At 49.0% G+C, this 17,691-nt stretch overlaps 1 protein-coding gene across 1 annotated transcript in view; it reads right to left on the minus strand.

Annotated features, from left to right (window-relative positions):
• Positions 1-7,837: 7,837 nt before the first annotated feature.
• Positions 7,838-17,691, minus strand: part of LOC129845400 (proline-rich protein 36-like) — a 65,362-nt gene continuing 55,508 nt past the window's right edge. The window contains exon 2 of the mRNA XM_055913313.1: positions 7,838-15,416. Coding sequence (XP_055769288.1) covers positions 9,236-10,357 — 1,122 coding nt within the window. The 5' untranslated portion in view covers positions 10,358-15,416 and the 3' untranslated portion in view covers positions 7,838-9,235. The remainder of the gene's footprint in view (positions 15,417-17,691) is intronic.

Consider the following 17,691-nt stretch of genomic DNA (forward strand, 5'->3'; position numbering starts at 1 on the left):
GTATAGACAGAGCTGCTCCTAAAGGACCCAGTGAGCACACCACGGTTGAATTAACGTTGTTTCCACGTCGTTTCAATGAAATGACGTTGAGCCAACGTGGAATAGATGTCGGTGCCCAAGTGGGAATGGACCCATACTAGTCAACAAGGCAGGGCTGCTGGGAAAACACTATGAGGTGAACTACCAAGTACACTATTTACATTTAAGTCATTTAGCAGAAGCTCTTATCCAGAGCGACTTACAAATTGGAAAGTTCATACATATTCATCCTGGTCCCCCCATGGGAATTGAACCCTGGTCCCCCCGTGGGAATTGAACCCACAACCCTGGCGTTGCAAGCGCCATGCTCTACCAACTGAGCCACAAGGGACCACATGGTCCCAATGAAGGGACCAAGTACTCTATGAAGGGACCAAGTGTGTGAACTAAGGGCTAGTCTGTAGGGTACAAGCACCAGCTATATAAATGTCTGGGTTTGTAAATGATATTCTACGTCACCAGCTATATAAATGTCAACATTGTAACAATGTTTGTTTTGTGACCACATTTAGATTTAGTTTGACATGTTTTAATGGGGGGGGGGGGGGGGGGGGGGTTACAGGTAGAATATATACATTCCTATGAAGTTCCGTTTATATATTTAAAATAAATAATTGAAAATAAATAAACGGAATATGAACTGATAAGAATTTTTATCTATTGTTTTCATTATTTGCGATGTTTAAAAGGAACATGACTTGTCTTTCTTCAGCGTGGAGAGAACGGTTGAGAGGATTTGACATCTTACTTGGAGTTTGGTTATAATACTGGTGCCTGGGATGTAACACAGCGGGGAAATGACTGGTGGTTTGGGATGTAACACAGCAGGGAAATGACTGGTGCCTGGGATGTAACACAGCGGGGAAATGACTGCTGGTTTGGGATGTAACACAGCAGGGAAAATGACTGGTGGTTTGGGATGTAACACAGCAGGGAAATGACTGGTGCCTGGGATGTAACACAGCAGGGAAATGACTGCTGGTTTGGGATGTAACACAGCAGGGAAAATGACTGCTGGTTTGGGATGTAACACAGCAGGGAAAATGACTGCTGGTTTGGGATGTAACACAGCGGGGAAATGACTGCTGGTTTGGGATGTAACACAGCAGGGAAATGACTGCTGGTTTGGGATGTAACACAGCAGGGAAATGACTGGTGCCTGGGATGTAACACAGCGGGGAAATGACTGGTGGTTTGGGATGTAACACAGCAGGGAAAATGACTGCTGGTTTGGGATGTAACACAGCAGGGAAAATGACTGCTGGTTTGGGATGTAACACAACGGGGAAAATGACTGCTGGTTTGGGATGTAACACAACGGGGAAAATGACTGCTGGTTTGGGATGTAACACAACGGGGAAAATGACTGCTGGTTTGGGATGTAACACAACAGGGAAATGACTGCTGGTTTGGGATGTAACACAGCGGGGAAATTACTGTTGGTTTGGGATGTAACACAGCGGGGAAATGACTGCTGGTTTGGGATGTAACACAGCAGGGAAAATGACTGCTGGTTTGGGATGTAACACAGCAGGGAAATGACTGCTGGTTTGGGATGTAACACAGCAGGGAAATGACTGCTGGTTTGGGATGTAACACAGCAGGGAAAATGACTGCTGGTTTGGGATGTAACACAGCAGGGAAATGACTGCTGGTTTGGGATGTAACACAGCAGGGAAAATGACTGATGGTTTGGGATGTAACACAGCGAGAAAATGACTGCTGGTTTGGGATGTAACAGAGCGGGAAAATGACTGCTGGTTTGGGATGTAACACAGCGGGAAAATGACTGCTGGTTTGGGATGTAACACAGCAGGGAAAATGATTGCTGGTTTGGGATGTAACACAACAGGAAAAATGACTGCTGGTTTGGGATGTAACACAGCAGGGAAAATGACTGCTGGTTTGGGATGTAACACAGCAGGGAAAATGACTGCTGGTTTGGGATGTAACACAGCGGGGAAATGACTGTTGGTTTGGGATGTAACACAGTGGGGAAATGACTGCTGGTTTGGGATGTAACACAGTGGGGAAATGACTGCTGGTTTGGGTCTTATTGGGGAGTTTGGTAATAACACAACAGTCAGGATTATTTGGCACATTTCACACAGATATCTATTGGCAGTCTACTGTGACAAGTCATACTGAACCACATTCCCAGACTGTGACAAGTCATACTGAACCATATTCCCAGACTGTGACAAGTCATTCTGAGCCACATTTCCAGACTGTGACAAGTCATTCTGAGCCACATTCCCAGACTGTGACAAGTCATTCTGAACCACATTCCCAGACTGTGACAAGTCCTACTGAACCATATTCCCAGACTGTGACAAGTCATACTGAATCATATTCCCAGACTGTGACAAGTCCTACTGAACCACATTCCCAGACTGTGAAAAGTCCTACTGAACCACATTCCCAGACTGTGACAAAGGTGACTGATGATGGTGACATTACGTAACTAACCAGCAACCCTTCAACAACCTACTGCACCTAGTGTCTGAGTAAAGGATCTGGCATCATTAAACCCAACATAAACACAGTCTACTGTACCTAGTGTCTGAGTAAAGGATCTGGCATCATTAAACCCAACAGAAACACAGTCTACTGTACCTAGTGTCTGAGTAAAGGATCTGGCATCATTAAACCCAACAGAACACAGTCTACTGTACCTAGTGTCTGAGTAAAGGATCTGGCATCATTAAACCCAACAGAAACACAGTCTACTGTACCTAGTGTCGGAGTAAAGGATCTGGCATCATTAAACCCAAAAGAAACACAGTCTACTGTACCTAGTGTCTGAGTAAAGGATCTGGCATCATTAAACCCAACAGAAACACAGTCTACTGTACCTAGTGTCTGAGTAAAGGATCTGGCATCATTAAACCCAACAGAACACAGTCTACTGTACCTAGTGTCTGAGTAAAGGATCTGGCATCATTAAACCCAACAGAAACACAGTCTACTGCACCTAGTGTCTGAGTAAAGGATCTGGCATCATTAAACCCAACAGAACACAGTCTACTGTACCTAGTGTCTGAGTAAAGGATCTGGCATCATTAAACCCAACAGAACACAGTCTACTGTACCTAGTGTCTGAGTAAAGGATCTGGCATCATTAAACCCAACAGAACACAGTCTACTGTACCTAGTGTCTGAGTAAAGGATCTGGCATCATTAAACCCAACAGAAACACAGTCTACTGTACCTAGTGTCTGAGTAAAGGATCTGGCATCATTAAACCCAACATAAACACAGTCTACTGTACCTAGTGTCTGAGTAAAGGATCTGGCATCATTAAACCCAACAGAAACACAGTCTACTGTACCTAGTGTCTTAGTAAAGGATCTGGCATCATTAAACCCAACAGAAACACAGTCTACTGCACCTAGTGTCTGAGTAAAGGATCTGGCATCATTAAACCCAACATAAACACAGTCTACTGTACCTAGTGTCTGAGTAAAGGATCTGGCATCATTAAACCCAACAGAAACACAGTCTACTGTACCTAGTGTCTGAGTAAAGGATCTGGCATCATTAAACCCAACAGAAACACAGTCTACTGTACCTAGTGTCTGAGTAAAGGATCTGGCATCATTAAACCCAACAGAAACACAGTCTACTGCACCTAGTGTCTGAGTAAAGGATCTGGCATCATTAAACCCAACATAAACACAGTCTACTGTACCTAGTGTCTGAGTAAAGGATCTGGCATCATTAAACACAACAGAGGGGAGAGGGGATGTCACCCCTGAATACACACACCGTGGCTACGTCCTGAATGGCCCCCTATGCCCCATGTAGTGCACTACTTACGACCAGGGCCCTGTGGGTTCTATGGTGAACTAAACAGGGAATAACAGGGTGGCATTTGGGACGCGGTCCTTGTTTTGTTGCAGATGGAACCCACTTTAGGAGTCACCATGGCAGTGTCGGAAACACACGTACATCCCTCAGGCTGGAGAAGATCCACATCACAACTAAAACAACTGAATACATCAGAGTAGAAATCTGAATTAGAGAGACAGGATATATATCAAACACATTTGATCAACAACACATTCAAATATTTATTTTTGAAAAATGAATCTTAGTGTTAACACCTTCCATTTCTTTACACTCAGAAAGGTTTTGCAGACACACGTTAGTGTTTTAACTAGTTCTGAACTACAAAGTCCCTCTCTCTCTCTAGGACAGGACAGCAGTTTGGAATCAGACACACAGGACAGGACAGCAGTTTGGAATCAGACACACAGGACAGGACAGACATACTTTACAGGACAACGTCATGGCTTTTAGAATTTCCCCAGGTAATATACAACTGTTTCAATTCAACTCACTAACAGGAAAGGTGACTGATCTTTATTAACAAAGACTGAAATGGGGAGGTGACCTGAAACTAGTGGCTGCAAATAAAATACACTCTCTCTCAATTACATTCAATTCAAGAGGCTTTATTGGCAGGGAAACATATGTTAACATTGCCCAAGCAAGTGAAATTGATAAACAAAAGTGAAATAAACAATGAAAAGTGAACAGTAAATATTACACTCACACAAGTTCAAAATAAATAAAGACATTTCAAAAGTCATATTATGTCTATATATACAGTGTTGTCTCTCTCTCTGTGTCTCTCTCTCTGTGTCTCTCTCTCTGTTTCTGTCTGTCTGTCTGTCTGTCTGTCTGTCTGTCTGTCTGTCTCTCGCTCTCTCTCTCTCTGTGTGTCTCTGTCTCTCTCTCTCTGTCCATCCAGTCAGTCATTCTTCAGGGAGGTTTATAACGGAGGGTAGATGGAGAAAGCAGAAGAGAACAGCTCTACCTCACACACGGTCAGCGTTCCAAATGCCACCCCTACTCCCTACACAGTGCACTACTTTAGACCAGGGCCTATAGGGCTCTATGTAGGGAATACGATGGCATTTGGGACGCAGCCCCAGACAGACACGGTTCTCATTTTGGTTAATGTGTTCCACAACACAGGGGGGTGTCAGACTCCCAGCCAGCTTGGCTAGAACAAACACCAGGAGTCTCCAGAGACTAATAGTCCCAGAAATAATTACAAAATCACATCACTATGTTTTCTTTACAATATCTGATTGTCAGATGTGTGTTTTAGAATAAAAATAATCACCCTCTAACACTCCCCTAGACACTCCCCTAGACACTCCCCTAGACACTCCCTTAGACACTCCCCTAGACACTCCCCTAGACACTCCCTTAGACACTCCCCTAGACACTCCACTAGACACTCCCTTAGACACTCCCTTAGACACTCCCTTAGACACTCCCCTAGACACTCCCCTAGACACTCCCTTAGACACTCCCTTAGACACTCCCTTAGACACTCCCTTAGACACTCCCCTAGACACTCCCCTAGACACTCCCTTAGACACTCCCCTAGACACTCCCCTAGACACTCCCCTAGACACTCCCTTAGACACTCCCCTAGACACTTCTGCAATGCAGGATGTCCTTTCTATAACAGTCATGTTTAGAGACAAACACTAAGCATGTGTGTCAGTGTGTGTCAGTGTGTGTATATGTGTGTGTGTGTGTGTGTGTGTGTGTGTGTGTGTGTGTGTGTGTGTGTGTGTGTGTGTGTGTGTGTGTGTGTGTGTGTGTGTGTGTGTGTGTGTGTGTGTGTGTGTGTGTGTGTGTGTGTGAGAGAGAGAGAGAGATTGGGAGCTCCCCTTAGCAATGGCAAGAGTCCTAACTTTAAGGGAGTTTCCACACACTGATGTCCTCCTGTGTGATTAAAGCTTCCATCTGAAGATAACCAGCAATCAGAGGGATCCTAGGCCAGCTTCTGCCCAATGGAATGACACACACACACACACACACACACACACACACACACACACACACACACACACACACACACACACACACACACACACACACACACACACACACACACACACACACACACACACACACACACACACACACACACACACACACACACACACACACACACACACACACACACACGTTCCCCCTCCACACACACTCCCACTACGCCCACAAGCCACTGCGAGGTCTGTCTGTGAGTCACTGGGCCGGACCTGTTCCTAGTTATCACAGCTTTTCTTGCCCGTCTTTATTCTGTTTTCTTAGGCAGGTCTCAGGAGTATAGTGCTGCTACAGAGGCCTCTGGTCCAGCCCTGTGTTACTGTGTGTGTGTGTGTGTGTGTGTGTGTGTGTGTGTGTGTGTGTGTGTGTGTGTGTGTGTGTGTGTGTGTGTGTGTGTGTGTGTGTGTGTGTGTGTGTGTGTGTGTGTGTGCGTGTGTGCGTGTGTGTGTGTTTCCATGGATAAACTATGTGTGTGTGAGGTCTCAGCAGTATCCTCTAGCTGCTGTTACAGAGAGAGGCCCCAGGCCCCACTGGCCCCCCAGGCTCTGTGTTACTGCCACTCCTACAGGGTTAGAGCTCATAAATCTATAGGAGAGAGATGGAGGGAGGAGAAGAGAGGGGGAGGGGATGAGGAGAGAGGAAGGAGAGGAAGGACAGGAGAAAGAGGAGGGGTGTTTTAGATGTAGATATGAGGGTCTGTGAGGGAGGGGGGAGGGGAAAGGATGGAGAAGGGGAGGGAGGTAGGGAGGAGGATAGAGGGATAGAGGGGGGGAGAGGAGGGAGAAGAGCGAGGGAGGGAGGAGGATAGAGGGGGGAGAGGAGGGAGAAGAGGGAGGGAGGAGGATAGAGGGGGGGAGAGGAGGGAGAAGAGGGAGGGAGGAGAAGAGAGGGGGAGGGGATGAGGAGAGAGGAAGGAGAGGAAGGACAGGAGAAAGAGGAGGGGTGTTTTAGATGTAGATATGAGGGTCTGTGAGGGAGGGGGGAGGGGAAAGGATGGAGAAGGGGAGGGAGGTAGGGAGGAGGATAGAGGGATAGAGGGGGGGAGAGGAGGGAGAAGAGCGAGGGAGGGAGGAGGATAGAGGGGGGAGAGGAGGGAGAAGAGGGAGGGAGGAGGATAGAGGGGGGGAGAGGAGGGAGAAGAGGGAGGGAGGAGAAGAGAGGGGGAGGGGATGAGGAGAGAGGAAGGAGAGGAAGGACAGGAGAAAGAGGAGGGGTGTTTTAGATGTAGATATGAGGGTCTGTGAGGGAGGGGGGAGGGGAAAGGATGGAGAAGGGGAGGGAGGTAGGGAGGAGGATAGAGGGATAGAGGGGGGGAGAGGAGGGAGAAGAGCGAGGGAGGGAGGAGGATAGAGGGGGGGAGAGGAGGGAGAAGAGGGAGGGAGGAGGATAGAGGGGGGAGAGGAGGGAGAAGAGGGAGGGAGGAGGATAGAGGGGGGAGAGGAGGGAGAAGAGGGAGGGAGGAGAAGAGAGGGGGAGGGGATGAGGAGAGAGGAAGGAGAGGAAGGACAGGAGAAAGAGGAGGGGTGTTTTAGATGTAGATATGAGGGTCTGTGAGGGAGGGGGGAGGGGAAAGGATGGAGAAGGGGAGGGAGGTAGGGAGGAGGATAGAGGGATAGAGGGGGGGAGAGGAGGGAGAAGAGCGAGGGAGGGAGGAGGATAGAGGGGGGAGAGGAGGGAGAAGAGGGAGGGAGGAGGATAGAGGGGGGGAGAGGAGGGAGAAGAGGGAGGGAGGAGGATAGAGGGGGGGAGAGGAGGGAGAAGAGGGAGGGAGGAGAAGAGAGGGGGAGGGGATGAGGAGAGAGGAAGGAGAGGAAGGACAGGAGAAAGAGGAGGGGTGTTTTAGATGTAGATATGAGGGTCTGTGAGGGAGGGGGGAGGGGAAAGGATGGAGGGAGGGTGGATATATGGATATGGGGTCTGTGTTTCGTCTGTAGACAAGACTGATAACTAGCTCACCCCGGATCTCACACACACACACACACACACACACACACACACACACACACACACACATGACCACCTCCACACTGTTGTGATACTATAGAGCCAGGGGAGATGGGGGGACTGAGAGACAGAGGGAGAGAGAGACAGATAGAGATAAAGAGAGAGAGCGAGAGAGGAGAACAGAGACAGAGAAAAACTGTATATAGACATAATATGATATTTGAAATGTGAGTGTAATATTTACTCTTCACTTTTATTGTTTATTTCACCTTTCTTTATCCATTTGACCTGCTTTGACAATGTAAATATGTTTCCCTGCCAATAAAGCCCCTTGAATTGAGTTGAAAGACAGAGAGAGAGGCAGACAGGGAGGGACTAAAAGAGCGTAACAGAACATTCCCCAGAATATGGAAGTCAATAAGTGGTAATGACAGATATAAAACAGGTTGTAACCCAGGTATGCCAGTCATCAAGATGGCCGCCATGCTCATAAGACTGGCAGAGTAGTGGTGCCACGGGGTAATGATGCCCTGGACTTGCGTGCTACACGTGGCTCCACTATCCTGGAACTGATAAGATCAACCCTTGTGTCACAGGGTTGAATTGAATAAAGTTTATTGAGGGTTGAGGTGGCAGGCGATAGGGCATCCCCTTGGCTGGCAGTGTTGACAGTCTCTGGATCAGTCCAGGGTCTCTGCTCTCAGGACAGGAGGCACAACAACCAACCAGAGAAGGCCTGTCTGGACCAGTCCAGGGACTCTGCTCTCAGGACAGGAGGCAGAACAACCAACCAGAGAAGGCCTGTCTGTGGACCAGTCCATCGTGTGGTTCTGATACTGTTAGACTGTAGTCAATGGCAGTGTGGTTCTGATACTGTTAGACTGTAGTCAATGGCAGTGTGGTTCTGATACTGTTAGACTGTAGTCAATGACAGTGTGGTTCTGATACTGTTAGACTGTAGTCAATGGCAGTGTGGTTCTGATACTGTTAGACTGTAGTCAATGGCAGTGTGGTTCTGATACTATTAGACTGTAGTCAATGACAGTGTGGTTCTGATACTGTTAGACTGTAGTCAATGACAGTGTGGTTCTGATACTGTTAGACTGTCGTTAGACTGGAAGTGACATCATGGTGGAAGGTTAAGGGGTAAAGGATCTGTATGTAGTGTCTGACTGTAGAAAGACTCAGCCCTGACTCAAACAGTGTGAAACCACAGGAATGACACTCACGTCTGTCTGCCTGGCTCTCTATCTGTCTGATGTGGGTTTGTGGGTCCGTGTGTGTGAGAGGTGTGTGTGCTTTCTCGCAGTATGTGTGTGTGTGTTCAGTAGGTGTTGGTCACGTCTCTGTCTCTAACTGTTATCTGAGCTGTGGTCAGAATGACTAACAACAACCATCAGGTCAGAACCATTAACCACAGAGAGAGAGAGAGAGAGAGGGGAGGGAGAGGAGGGAGAGAGAGAGGAGGGAGAGAAGAGAAGGAGAGAGAGGGAGAGAGAGGAGGGAGAGAGAGAGGAGGGAGAGAAGAGTTGGAGAGAGAGGGAGAGAGAGGAGGTTGGAGAGAGAGGGAGAGGGGGTGGAGAGAGAGGGAGAGAGATGGATGGAGAGGGAGAGGGTTGGAGAGAGAGGGAGAGGGGAGAGGGGGTGGAGAGAGAGGGAGAGAGAGGGATGGAGAGGGAGAGGGTTGGAGAGAGAGGGAGAGAGAGGGATGGAGAGGGAGAGGGTTGGAGAGAGAGGGAGAGGGGGTGGATAGAGAGGAGGGAGAGAGAGAGGAGGGAGAGAAGAGAAGGAGAGGGAGGGAGAGAGAGGAGGTTGGAGAGAGAGGGAGAGGGGGTGGAGAGAGAGGGAGAGAGAGGGATGGAGAGGGAGAGGGTTGGAGAGAGAGGGAGAGGGGAGAGGGGGTGGAGAGAGAGGGAGAGAGAGGGATGGAGAGGGAGAGGGTTGGAGAGAGAGGGAGAGGGGGTGGAGAGAGAGGGAGAGAGAGAAGGAGGGAGAGAAGAGAAGGAGGGAGAGAAGAGGGAGAGAAGAGAAGGAGGGAGAGAAGAGAGAGAGAGGGGTGGAGAGGGAGAGAGGGGGGTGGAGAGAGAGGGAGAGAGAGAGGGGTGGAGAGGGAGAGGGGCGAGAGAGAGCGAGAGAGAGAGGTGTAGAGGGAGGGAGAGAGAGAGGGTTGGAGAGAGAGGGAGAGGGGGTGGAGAGAGAGGGAGAGAGAGGGATGGAGAGGGAGAGGGTTGGAGAGAGAGGGAGAGGGGGGAGGGGGTGGAGAGAGAGGGAGGGAGAGGGTTGGAGAGAGAGGGAGAGGGTTGGAGAGAGAGGGAGAGGGGGTGGAGAGAGAGGGAGAGGGGGTGGAGAGAGAGGGAGAGAGAGAGGGAGAGAGAGAAGGAGGGAGAGAAGAGAAGGAGGGAGAGAAGAGGGAGAGAAGAGAAGGATGGAGAGAAGAGAGAGGGGTGGAGAGGGAGGGAGAGAGAGAGAGAGAGAAAGAGTGAGCAGGGTGGGACTGATATGAACCCGGTCTTATCATGTAGATGTACAGACAGTATCGTCTCCAGAGAACGGAGTAAGAGTCAACTGTGAACTCTCACACACTCAACAATCTGTTCACAGACTAGACCTGTAGCAATAAGGACACGGTTCATCACCGGGGTGAGTCCAGCTATCTCCAATCAATATGACACACAAAGGGAAGTGAATGGCCCGTGACGTACAGGAGCTTCAACCACACAACACCATTTAAGGTGAACAATGAAGTGTGAGTTTGTGGTGGTCGACTGCACCTGTTGGTTTAGAGAGGCGTTTCAACACTCCCAACCTGCATCTCAAATGGCACCCTATTCCCTACATGGTGCACTACTGTTGACCAGAGTCTTATGGGCCCTGGGTAAAAGAAGTGCACTATATGGTGAATAGGGTTCCATTTGGGATGCAAGCCAGAACCTCAGTCACCTTCAGCTGGAAGTGATGGAGCGGTGAGAGTGTTGATTAGAATGACTGACTAGAGAGGAGAGGATGGGGGAGAGGGAGAGGATGGGGGAGAGGGAGAGGATGGGGGAGAGAAGGAGAGGATGGGGGAGAGAGGAGAGGATGGGGGAGAGAGGGAGAGGATGGGGGAGAGAGGGAGAGGATGGGGGAGAGAGAGGGAGAGAGGGGGAGAGAGAGGGAGAGACGAGAGGATGGGGGAGAGAGAGGGGGGGAGAGAGGACAGGATGGGGGAGAGAGGGGAAGAGGGGAGAGGATGGGGGGGAGAGGGGCAGAGAGGAGAGGATTGGGGGGGAGAGGGGGAGAGAGGAGAGGATTGGGGGGGAGAGGGGGAGAGAGAGAGGGGGAGATAGGAGAGTATGGGGGGAGAGAGGGGGAGAGAAGAGAGGATGGGGGAGAGAGGGGGAGAGAGGAGAGGATGGGGGAGAGAGGGGGAGAGAGAGGAGAGGATGGGGGATTGAGGGGAAGAGAGGAGAGGATAGGGGGAGAGAGGGGGAGAGAGAGGAGAGGATAGGGGTGAGAGAGGGGGAGAGAGGAGAGGATGGTTTTGATTTAGCCACATAAAACAGTGTACTGCACACCACCAAGTCATCACTAGAACATCACCCACACTGTCTGAGTGACATCACCTCCCTGCGGCCTTTCATGTCCATGCTGATTGAAAGAGGGAAAGACAGATCAGAAGGAAAGAGGAGGGAACCAGCCTGTGGACCTGACTGAGATGATGTCACTTCCTATAGGAAGTGATGCTGGGTGTAAATATGTCCTCTGTGTCTCCAGGCCATAGTCCCCTGGAAACTGTGGGTTAGTGACCTCCATTCGCTCTCATCACGGCTCTGAATCAGAGGAGATCCATTAGTTAACTACCACCCGGTTTTCACGGGATGGAAAGAGAGCCTGGGACGCGGCTTCCGCTTCCGGATGTCAGCAAGGCCACACTCCATCTTAACTCATCCTCCACATTTACTGGATTGGTTGAACAGTGCAGAAGAGACCCTCCCACAACAGAAGGAACCAGCGCGTCACACCTGCTATGTTAGGTTAGCTAACTACACACTGAAGACATACGATCCATACCATCTCAACTGGGTCTGCTGTTTAACCGTCTAACATCACCATAGGGATTCCTGTCTAGAGAGTCCTGTCTAGGGAGTCCTGTCTAGGGAATCCTGTCTAGAGAGTCCTGTCTAGAGAGTCCTGTCTAGAGTCCTGTCTAGAGAGTCCTGTCTAGAGAGTCCTGTCTAGGGAGTCCTGTCTAGGGAATCCTGTCTAGAGAGTCCTGTCTAGAGAGTCCTGTCTAGAGTCCTGTCTAGAGAGTCCTGTCTAGGGAGTCCTGTCTAGGGAGTCCTGTCTAGAGAGTCCTGTCTGGAGTCCTGTCTAGAGTCCTGTCTAGGGAGTCCTGTCTAGAGAGTCCTGTCTGGAGTCCTGTCTAGGGAGTCCTGTCTAGGGAGTCCTGTCTAGAGTCCTGTCTAGAGTCCTGTCTAGAGAGTCCTGTCTAGAGTCTTGTCTAGGGAGTCCTGTCTAGAGAGTCCTGTCTGGAGTCCTGTCTAGAGAGTCCTGTCTAGGGAGTCCTGTCTAGGGAATCCTGTCTAGAGAATCCTGTCTAGGGAGTCCTGTCTAGAGAGTCCTGTCTAGAGTCCTGTCTAGGGAGTCCTGTCTAGAGAGTCCTGTCTAGAGTCCTGTCTAGGGAATCCTGTCTAGAGAGTCCTGTCTAGAGAATCCTGTCTAGAGAATCCTGTCTAGAGAGTCCTGTCTAGAGTCCTGTCTAGAGTCCTGTCTAGAGAGTCCTGGCTAGAGAGTCCTGTCTAGAGTCCTGTCTAGGGAGTCCTGTCTAGGGAGTCCTGTCTAGAGAGTCCTGTCCAGTGAGTCCTGTCTAGGGAGTCCTGTCTAGAGAGTCCTGTCTAGAGAGTCCTGTCTAGAGAGTCCTGTCTAGAGAGTTCTGTCCAGGGAGTCCTGTCTAGGGAGTTATGTCTAGAGAGTTCTGTCCAGGGAGTCCTGTCTAGGGAGTCCTGTCTAGGGAGTCCTGTCCAGGGAGTCCTGTCTAGAGTACTGTCTAGAGCCCTGTCTAGAGTCCTGTCTAGGGAGTCCTGTCTAGAGAGTCCTGTCTAGAGAGTCCTGTCTAGAGAGTCCTGTCCAGGGAGTCCTGTCTAGGGAGTTATGTCTAGAGAGTCCTGTCCAGGGAGTCCTGTCTAGGGAGTTATGTCTAGAGAGTCCTGTCCAGGGAGTCCTGTCTAGGGAGTCCTGTCCAGAGAATCCTGTCTAGAGAGTCCTGTCTAGGGAGTCCTGTCCAGAGAGTCCTGTCCAGAGAGTCCTGTCTAGAGAGTCCTGTCTAGAGAGTCCTGTCTAGAGAGTCCTGTCTAGGGAGTCCTGTCTAGGGAGTCCTGTCCAGAGAGTCCTGTCTAGAGAGTCCTGTCCAGGGAGTCCTGTCCAGAGAGTCCTGTCTAGAGAGTCCTGTCCAGGGAGTCCTGTCCAGGGAGTCCTGTCTATAGAGTCCTGTCTAGAGAGTCCTGTCTAGAGAGTCCTGTCTAGAGAGTCCTGTCTAGAGAGTCCTGTCCAGAGAGTCCTGTCTAGAGTCCTGTCTATAGAGTCCTGTCTAGAGTCATGTCTAGAGAATCCTGTCTAGAGAGTCCTGTCTAGAGACTCTTGTCTAGAGAGACACTTAAGAGTCCTTATGATGTTTAAAAAGATCAGATTAAGCTAGATAAATTCGATCTGTATTTCAACATCAATAGCCCGCTCCCAGAATAGATATCATTGCTGAAACATACTTTCCCTGTTGTTACAGTGAGCGGTGAGCATTGGTGTGGCTTGAGTGTCTCAATAATACTGTTGTTGCTTGAGTGTCTCAATAATAGTGTTGTTTTTCATCTCCTGACTCTAACCTTTCAACGGACGACAACTGAAATAAAAACATGACTAGGTTTCCTGATCCCCAGAACCATCAGAGAACTGTGATAATAGAGAACAGCAGCAAACCATCTCTAACAACCAAAACAAAAGGTAGCAGCAAAGGAACGGCATCAACGGTCATTTAAATACATATTCCCAGATCTCAGATCTAGGCTGTATCCCAAAGGGCACCCTAGTCCCTATATAGTGCACTACTTTTCACAAGAGTTCTATGTACTGTTATAATCTCCACCCGGCACAGCCAAAAGACGACTGGCCTCCCCTCATAGCCTGGTTCCTCTCTAGGTTTCTTCCTAGGTTCCTGCCTTTCTAGGGAGTTTTTCCTAGCCGCCGTGCTTCTACACCTGCATTGCTGCTGTTTGGGGTTTTAGGCTGGGTTTCTGTATGAGCACTTTGAGATATCGGCTGATGTAAAAAGGGCTTTATAAATACATTTGATGGATGGATTGATATGGGCCGTGGTGAAATGTAGTGTTCTATAAAGGGAATAGGGTGCCATGTGGAACGCAGGACGATAGGACAGAAAGCAAAGCTGCAGGAGGGATTCTAGAATGGCCTAAGTAGTGGGCACATGACCATGAGTCTCCAGCTTCTCTTCATATTGGCCATAATGATATCCCATTAGGACAGTCCCTTCTGACACTGTGTGGTAACTAAGCAGTAACTGTGTAGTAACTAAGCAGTAACTGTGTAGTAACTAAGTAGTAACTGTGTGGTAACTAAGCAGTTACTCTGTAGTAACTAAGCAGTAACTGTGTAGTAACTAAGCAGTAACTGTGTAGTAACTAAGCAGTAGTAACAAAGCAGTATATGTGTGGTAACTAAGCAGTAACTGTGTAGTAACTAAGCAGTAACTGTGTAGTAACTAAGCAGTAGTAACTAAGCAGTAACTGTGTAGTAACTAAGCAGTAACTGTGTAGTAACTAAGCAGTAACTGTGTGGTAACTAAGCAGTAACTGTGTAGTAACTAAGCAGTAACTGTGTAGTAACTAAGCAGTAGTAACTAAGCAGTAACTGTGTAGTAACTAAGCAGTAACTGTGTAGTAACTAAGCAGTAGTAACTAAGCAGTAACTGTGTAGTAACTAAGCAGTAGCAGTGTAGTAACTAAGCAGTAGTAACTAAGCAGTAACTGTGTAGTAACTAAGCAGTAGTAACTAAGCAGTAACTGTGTAGTAACTAAGCAGTAACTGTGTAGTAACTAAGCAGTAACTGTGTAGTAACTAAGCAGTAACTGTATGTGAGTAACAATAATATAACATGGTTGACCACACCTTAGTAACGGACAGGTTTTGTGGTCAAGTCTAAGAAAGACAGGGTTCAACGTCATGAATGGTTCAAGAAGGCCTTCTCACCACAAACATTTTTAGATTTAAAGGATTGTTGCACCAATCTGACAACTCATTGTTTATAAATCAGTAACAAATCCCCAAAGAGATATTGGGAGAACTGGTAAGGCAGGAAATTAAGGACTGCGAATATAAAAGCATCTCTCTCTCTCTTTACGCGTGTGAGAGTGTGGCAGGCGGGGGATATTGAAAGGTGTGCGTTTTTGTGGTCAGCAGGACTCTTCCAGAGCGTTGACCACCTGTTCCAGGATGTCGGGGCAGTGGTCAGCGATCTGCTGCAGGACACAATTAGCATACTCCTGGAGCTCTGAACTCTCCCTCTCACACACCGCCAGCTCCGACTCCAACTGATGGGGTGAGGAAGAGGAGGGAGGGGGAGAGGGAGAGACAGATGAGATAGAGAGGGGGGAGAAGAGCGAGAGGGGGGAGAAGAGAGAGAGAGAAATGTTAAAAATATGTATTTGGTAACGTCACATCATAGGTCAGGTACCTAGCAACATCCTGTAAACAACACAACAGTGAGAGAACACGTGGACTTCAGAACCATGAAGAGACAACATTTCAGAGTGACTTTCTGGACAGATGGTGTTTCTGGTCAGTGAAGAGAGAAGGACCTCCATGGTAGACAGCCTGACTGACTGGCCTTAAGTCTCCCAGGGCTGATGAGTCTGTACAGATATCTCCCTCTGTCCACCTCCTTCCCTCCTCCCTCTATCCCTTCTTTCTTCTCTGAGAGGTCACAGGAAATGGGTAGCTAGTGCGCTGTAAAGGAGTGAGCAGAGGAGGAGAGCAGAGGAAGAGAGAGCTAGAGACGGAAAGAAAGAGGGACTGAGTGATTTAGAGAGGGGGAACATCCGTGTGAGTTAACAACCTCTCCACCTCTTCTCCCCCTCCATCTCTCCTTGTCGTTCTCCTCTCCTCCTCCACCTCTTCTCCCCCTCCATCTCTCCTTGTCCTTCTCCTCTCCTCCTCTACCTCTTCTCCCCCTCCATCTCTCCTTGTCCTTCTCCTCTCCTCCTCTACCTCTTCTCCCCCGCCATATCTCCTTGTCCTTCTCCTCTCTTCCTCTACCTCTTCTCCCCCTCCATCTCTCCTTGTCCTTCTCTCCTCCTCCTCTACCTCTTCTCCCCCTCCATCTCTCCTTGTCCTTCTCCTCTCCTCCTCCACCTCTTCTCCCCCTCCATCTCTCCTTGTCCTTCTCCTCTCCTCCTCCACCTCTTCTCCCCCTCCATCTCTCCTTGTCCTTCTCCTCTCCTCCTCCACCTCCATCTCTCCTTGTCCTTCTCCTCTCCTCCTCTACCTCTTCTCCCCCTCCATCTCTCCTTGTCCTTCCCCTCTCCTCCTCCACCTCTTCTCCCCCTCCATCTCTCCTTGTCCTTCTCCTCTCCTCCTCCACCTCTTCTCCCCCTCCATCTCTCCTTGTCCTTCTCCTCTCCTCCTCCACCTCTTCTCCCCCTCCATCTCTCCTTGTCCTTCTCCTCTCCTCCTCCACCTCTTCTCCCCCTCCATCTCTCCTTGTCCTTCTCCTCTCCTCCTCTACCTCTTCCCCCCCTCCATCTCTCCTTGTCCTTCTCCTCTCCTCCTCTACCTCTTCTCCCCCTCCATCTCTCCTTGTCCTTCTCCTCTCCTCCTCCACCTCTTCTCCCCCTCCATCTCTCCTTGTCCTTCTCCTCTCCTCCTCTACCTCTTCTCCCCCTCCATCTCTCCTTGTCCTTCTCCTCTCCTCCTCTACCTCTTCCCTTCCACCCTTCTACCTGGCCCAGGGTCACCCCCTCTCTCTCCCTGGACCATGAATCCACAGCTGATCCCCTCTTCACATCAACATCCCCAACCTCCACCAACTCACTTAACCTATTTAAATCCTCCTGGAACGCTCCATTCCTCCACCAACTCACTTAACCCATTTAAATCCTCCTGGAACGCTCCATTCCTCCACCAACTCACTTAACCCATTTAAATCCTCCTGGAACGCTCCATTCCTCCACCAACTCACTTAACCCATTTAAATTCTCCTGGAACGCTCCATTCCTCCACCAACTCACATAACCCATTTAAATCCTCCTGGAACGCTCCATTCCTCCACCAACTCACTTAAAACTTCTTGTCAATAGAGGGGCGCCATTTCAACTTTGTAAAAATTCGTTCCCAAATTAAACTGCCTCGTACTCAATTCTTGCTCGTACAATATGCATATTATTATTACTATTGGATGGAAAACACTCTCTAGTTTCTAAAACCGTTTGAATTATATCTGTGAGTAAAACAGAACTCAAGTTGCAGCTAACTTCCTGTCAGGAAGTGAGAAATCTGAAATCGATGCTCTGTTCCAGGGTCAGTTTATTAAATTGCATGTTATCTATGAGTCGACATGCACTGCATACGATTTCCCCTAGATGTCAGTAAGCAGTGAGAATTGGAATGGTGTTGCTAGGCAGATCTGAGGCCATATAAAGGCTCATGGAACCGGGGGTGCACTCTTTTCACTGTTCGTCATGGCGCAAAGGAGGACCTCAGGATGGCATTCTGAAAAGCTCTCGTTATAGGCCTTTGATATATCTGGCTCTGATTTTATTCGATATAGGTGTTAAAGACATCATAATGTAGTTATTTTAAATCGAGTTA

The sequence above is a fragment of the Salvelinus fontinalis genome, unplaced genomic scaffold (assembly GCF_029448725.1).
Source record: "Salvelinus fontinalis isolate EN_2023a unplaced genomic scaffold, ASM2944872v1 scaffold_0296, whole genome shotgun sequence".
NCBI lineage: Eukaryota > Metazoa > Chordata > Actinopteri > Salmoniformes > Salmonidae > Salvelinus > Salvelinus fontinalis.